General features: G+C 50.1%; 1 protein-coding gene across 1 annotated transcript; it reads right to left on the reverse strand.

Annotated features, from left to right (window-relative positions):
* Positions 1-675: 675 nt before the first annotated feature.
* LOC104470261 (collagen alpha-3(VI) chain-like) lies at positions 676-1060 on the reverse strand (the record flags this gene model as incomplete). The annotated part of the gene is made up of 1 exon (XM_010085112.1): positions 676-1060. A coding segment is annotated over exon 1 (385 nt), but the record flags the coding sequence as incomplete, so codon positions are not given.
* Positions 1061-5966: the final 4906 nt, after the last annotated feature.

The following is a 5966-nucleotide window of genomic DNA, read 5'->3' on the forward strand; positions in this document are numbered from 1 at the left end:
TGAAAGCCATCGGCTTGTAAAGAAGGTATTTGAGTGGCATTGCAAAAGGGGCTCTCCAGCCACACACCTTCTCCAAGCAGGTGAGGAGGGAGGCTGAGGGCCAGCTCAGGGGTGGGGTTTCAGCAGAGAAGTTCTCCACTGAGCTGCTTTGGCTATCTTCAGCCAAGAATGTATCTTTCTGGAGTAGCACATCGTCTGTCTCCCCCGCCAGCTGCGAGGGGACATCCTGCATGGTGCCCCTGCAGCCAGCAGCGACCTTCTCGATCTCCAGAGGGTTTTTGGTCAGGGGCTTAAAGAGTCACTATCAAGGCTGGTGAGTTCATCCCCTATTTCCCTGCCTTGGGAGTGGGTAGGATGGGGCAATTTGATAACTCTGCAGAGCTGCCTGCGTTTGCATCTCCATGCTGTGGACATAAAAGGATGGGAAGGATGGGCTCGACGGGACGCTGCCCATCCAAGGGCTCCTGCGCTACCTCCTGGCAGCTCTGGCAGGGACACCAGCTCGGTCTGTGAACAATGGCACGCTTGGTAGCTACAAACACGGGGCCACACTCTTCAAACCTTTTTTTTTAAACCTCTGAACGTCCATCTCAGTCTTGCCTCTACAAAGGCTTTAAAAGAGCACAATGCCAGCAGATACCACGCTGATGGGAGCCACCAGCAGTCAGCCATTACCTGTGATGTCTTTAACCAGTCCTTTGGCCCCAGCTTTTTCTGGAGTCATGGATGAACGGACATTCGCCACTAAGTCTCCAACTATGCCGTGGAGAGCGGTAAAATTCTCTAGGTTGAAAAGGTGCGTATCGAAGGGTTCGCTCGCTATTTCCTTTAACTCCCCTTCCACTGCATCCTGCACGCCGACCGCAAACATGTTTACACGGGCCGATTTAAGGACAGATGATGGCAGAGACACATCATCCTGGGAGCGTCCGTCCGTTAACACTATAATAACCTGGGGGACGCCTTCGCTGGCTCTGCTTCCAGCAGCTTTAGTGAGGTGGTTCTCGATTAGGTACTCTAATCCTTTTCCAGTCTTGGTGCCTCCCCCCATGTAAGGCATGTTGGCAATATGGGACAGGACGTCTCGGGTAGAGGGGTAGGTATTTAACTGGAACTCTGTGTGGGGGTTTCCGCTGAACTGGACCAGGGCAAAGCGAAAATCATTTCCTCCCACATCTAAAGCTTTTACAACATCATACAGAAACTCTCGAACGAGTTGGAAATGTTCCTTCCCAATGCTCCAAGAGGAATCCACTAGAAATATTATATCAGCCACGGCAATGGTTTTGACAGCTTTAAAAAAACAGATGGGGGTTTAGGATTTTCTATCAGTCAGCACAAGCACGCCTCCTCCTCCTCCTCCTCCTCACCCGAATGACCTCTTCCGCATGGTGAAAGTGAAGCTGAGCTTCCCCTTATCGCCCGCAGCAAAACGAGAAGCGCTGGGGGAAAACCAGGCAGCCGTCAGCGCCCCGACACCGCAGGAGCTGGGGGACAGGAGGGGACAACATGCGACCTACCCTTCCTAGGGAGGGGGAGGCGAGACGCTTCATCTCTCCCGCACCCTCGCTGCGTGGGTTTGGACGCCAGCCCTGAGCCAAGCAAAGATGCCTGTGGCTTCGCGTGAGAATTTGGGCTCCCTTGGCTTCTAACCCCCCCGTGGTCTCCTCTGCTTTTTTTTAGCTGGCTCAGGGCTTTGATGGCTCCACGGCAGTGCTCGAGGAAGAAAGGGCTGCTCAATTTAAGCAGGTCTAGGTGCTGGCGTGAATTTTCCATAGTTTTCCTGGTGCTAACACCCAGCGGCGACACCAGCTCCTGTCTCAAAGACACCAGCTCTTCTTCTTAAAAAAAAACAACTGGCCTTTCTGCAGGTCAGTGGCAGTGTTTGTCTTGCTGCAAAACACCCTCCTACACATGCACGGAGGGCAAAGCAGCTCTGCCCAAGAGAAAACCCGCTCAGGGCCACCGTGGGTGCACATCCCATGCCCCTGTCCCCCACAGAGCATCCTCAGAGGTACACCACCGGGCAGCGACATGCTTGGGAAGGCACTGCGCACGTTGGCCAAGGTCTGGGTCCGAAAGGACCCTCAGCACAGTGGGAACCGAGGAGCAGAAGGTAAACCACAACGTACCGTCAACATGCATGTTAAGAACCAAAGGGTGCAAATGTCTCGGTGCGGACTAGCGGCACATTTGTACGGGGGGGCAGTTGGGTAAAGCAGTTGGGGTCTTACCTGCTTGCTGCTGGGCACGAACCGAGCAAAAGCCTGAGAGTACGAGGCAAATCATTGCCAGCAAGGGCAAGTGTCGGTGTTTCCTCATTTTGGTCTTTTATCTGAGTTTTCCTTTTATTCTTTTTGTTTCAAAGCACCCAGTGTGAGACCTGCGGGAGGAAAACACGGAGAGTGAGAAACAGTGGCTGTGCTGGCCGGGCAGGGACGAGGCACGAGGTAGAAAAGCCAAACTGTGTGGTTTTGTGATGCTCTTGTGGTGCTTTGGCTGGAAAAAGATATTTTCATGCTGGCTAGAGTCTGGTTCATAGCAAGCATTTATTTGGAAGAGGAATCATCACTCACATAATTGGCATTTAATCACCCCCATGGACTTGGATGGCTTTCTTCTTGCCTGTGCTGTCCCAGGTAGTACCTCAAACATAGGAAAATGCTCAGCCTAAGCTTCTACCACCAACCCTCACCATATAGGATGGTCTCTCATCTGTCTTCCTCACCCGTGGATGACCAGCTGAGATGTCTTGGCCAACGCATTCCCTCTTGCTGTTGCCCTTTCTTGTTTTATTTTATTTTTCTCAAATGCCATAATACTAATTTCCCTGAACATCCCTCTTTGCCTCAGCTCACCTTCTCAGCTGTCCCAAGCGTACCAGTGGTAATCCAATGACTCCAGACCCGAGTGAGCCGCGTGATCTGGCTGTACAGCAAAAAGCCCTCGGACTGTCCCAGGCTCACAGCCCCAGTGGTGGAATAGCCTGTGCCGGCTGATCACATTTTGGAAAGGCACCAAGAATAATGTTTTACATGTGGGAGCCAAAAATATAATTTATGGGAGTCTCTTATCTGTGATCCACCTGGCAAGTCTTCTGAAACAATGTCTCCTTCAGGAAAGCTGTGTATCTGTTGTCATAGAGATGACAATTTATTATTTAAGCCTAATTTATTCCAAGCCTAGAGAGGAGGAACCAGCAAGGCTTGCTTAACTGAGAAAATATCCTCCCAAAAGGGAATGCAGTGATTTAATACTTTAAATTCCCCCAAAGGAGCTCAGTTACTCAAATGAGCCAAAAGTGATTCAAATACTTCAAGCTATTGACCGGGCCATAATAAAAATCCAGACTTTTTTTTTTTTTAAATAAATTTTCTTATTGCCATCCTTGCTAACTCCATCAATCCAGAGTTACGACCAATACAAGAGCCTGAGGAGGTTAGCGGGAAGACTAACCCTGTCCTTAAGAAAGCCCGTGGTAGTTGCCCAGATGGCCGTGGCTGACACAGCCAGAAACAGAATCAAATGCCAGGAATTGGGAAAAAATTGGAAATAAACATCTGAACAGCTGATGCCTCTTCCACTGAAGAGACACTCCTCAGGGCTTTTAGAGGGGGGGTTGGTGGAAAGGAGGGGACAACCTCCACCTTGTTTCCCAAAATACAACACAATCCTGAGGCTGGGCTGGGGTCTGGTCCTTCTCGGGAGAAGAGGTTTGCAGCGTTCAATCTTTCGTGTGCTCCAGGTGGCATGTAGGGATGCCATTGAGCATGAGTCAAGCCAAAGCTAGCCTCTACTTTCCCCCCTCCCCATTTGTGTATAATAATAATAATAATAATAACAACACCAGGTGGAGAGACATCTAATAGGCACCCAGAGCCAGCAGCCAGCACACAGCATTAATTAAGACATGACAAGTCTTCCCTGTTATTGGCAGCTCTTCAGTTTATAGAGGCAGCTGCTGCAGCCCAGAGGTATCGCTATCATTTATAAAAAGACTGAAAAATCATCCCTGTTAGCTGGCACCCATCCATCCCCCTGGCTGTGTCCATCCAAGCCAAACCTCCCACTGCCTCCGGTGGGGAGCGAACCTGCTCTGCTGGACCGTGTCCCTGCTTTACATGTGTCCCTGATTTACAGCTTGCTCCCGGAAAACCTCTGTACACCCAAAGGACGCATGGGGAGGGGAAAGCTGGGATCTGCTTCTCCACGGATGCAGGATTAACTGTGGGCATCGCCGCAGGGTTCGTCCCCTGACCACACAAATACGCAAAGGTTTGTAGGTCCCAGAGCTGAGGTTTGCAAAAAGCACCGAGCTTGTGACAAATCCCCATCCAACCCCGCCGGAGCATCTCCCCTCTGGGCAGAAGAGGTTTATGGAAGAGCTGTGAGTTTTTTCAGACGGGCTTGCCTTGCAGCATCTGTTGGGAGTAGAAATGCTGCTAGCAATGAATGAAAAATGTGAAATAAATTGCACTCTGTGGAAAAATAATGTACATTGTAAAAGTGATAGTATTTCTTTTCCAAAACGCAGGAAGTTGTGTTATTATCCTGTTTATTAGCTGCTGGCATCCTCTCTCTCTGCAGTTGCAACAGCTGGGGGTGAACAGAGCATCAATATAAACCAGTGAAAATTAATGTTTTGACAGGTAATAAATGACAGGGCTGAAGCAAACATTTGGATTTTTTTTGGTTTGTTTTAACATTGAGCAGCTGTAGAGAGCCCTATGCAGTTATTTACAGTCATGCAACGCAGCAGAAGGGAAAAGGAAATCTCCCCTGCCCGCAGCCCCCCCATGACCCTCCCACAGCCATGGGCAACTGGGGTTTACACTCAACGGGATTTCCAGACTCGGTGGGGGGATCTGCACCTGCATCTTTAGGGCTGCTTTGACTTGACACCCCTCCAAGGATGGCCTTGCCCATGTTGGCTTGACACCCCTCCAGGGATGGCTCCTTGCCCCAGCCTGGGGGAGAGCCGGGGCTGAGCCCCTCTCTGTTAGGTCCCTTTGGGTCACGGTTCAGCCCCAGAGCCTTACGGCAGAGAAGCCACCGCCTGTACTTTGTGTTTGTCCATCCTGGCAATCCCAAACGGCTGAAATGAGTCAGCCCTTGGGGCACCATGAGATAAACCTGGACATGGCAATAAACCTGGGAAATACAATGCCTTTTTCAAGCAATAATCGGCTGGTTGATCTTTTTGTCACCTCCTTTTCTGTTTTAACCTTTAGGTGGCCTCCGGATCTGCTTCCAGCTTTCTCTGTGACTCCCATCGGGGTATTTTCAGCTATATGAAAGCAGAGGGTCTTGCTCATCAACGTGAGATGAGTTTTACCATCACGCTTCCCCAAAACCATCCTAAAATCACACGGAGCTGACATGAGTTATTAAAAGGAAAAAAGCAGCAAAGCCTGCAGGAGGAGGTGATGGCTGACAACATATGGAGAAGAGGAGCGTTTGAGCACAGGTGTGCCTGGTTGGGGTTTGCCCTTGTACCCACCCCTCCATAGCCCCCTGGCTACCAAAGGAGGAAGAGATGAGCTTTCTGGAGGGGATGGTCCTTGACAAGAAGCAGCAGCAAGGGCAGCAGCTTTTTTATATAGGTACTGTGCTGCTTGGGAAGGGTTTTGGGGGGTTTGGCTCAAAACTTTGCTCAGATGTGGTTTGAGGGAGCGAACAGCAAGTCTCTGGCTCAGCCAGGAAAGGAGATTTAAGACAGTGAATGATTTTTGTTCTTGGGAGGAAGGTTGTGCTTGGCTTGGGTGAGTAACTTGCTTTGTTGGGTGTGTTCTTGCTGTGTCCTGGATGACCACTGCTCGCAGAAGCTGGAGGCAGCAGCAGCTTGCAGGGGGTGGAGGATAAAACCAGGGATGTGAACTTGTGCTAGTTCATTTTCATTCTGGATTATGGCAAATGTTTGTTCTGCAAATTTATTCTCCTGGATTGTTGTTATTTTCAATAGTGTA

The sequence above is a fragment of the Pterocles gutturalis genome, unplaced genomic scaffold, assembly GCF_000699245.1.
Source record: "Pterocles gutturalis isolate BGI_N339 unplaced genomic scaffold, ASM69924v1 scaffold34830, whole genome shotgun sequence".
Classification (NCBI taxonomy): domain Eukaryota; kingdom Metazoa; phylum Chordata; class Aves; order Pterocliformes; family Pteroclidae; genus Pterocles; species Pterocles gutturalis.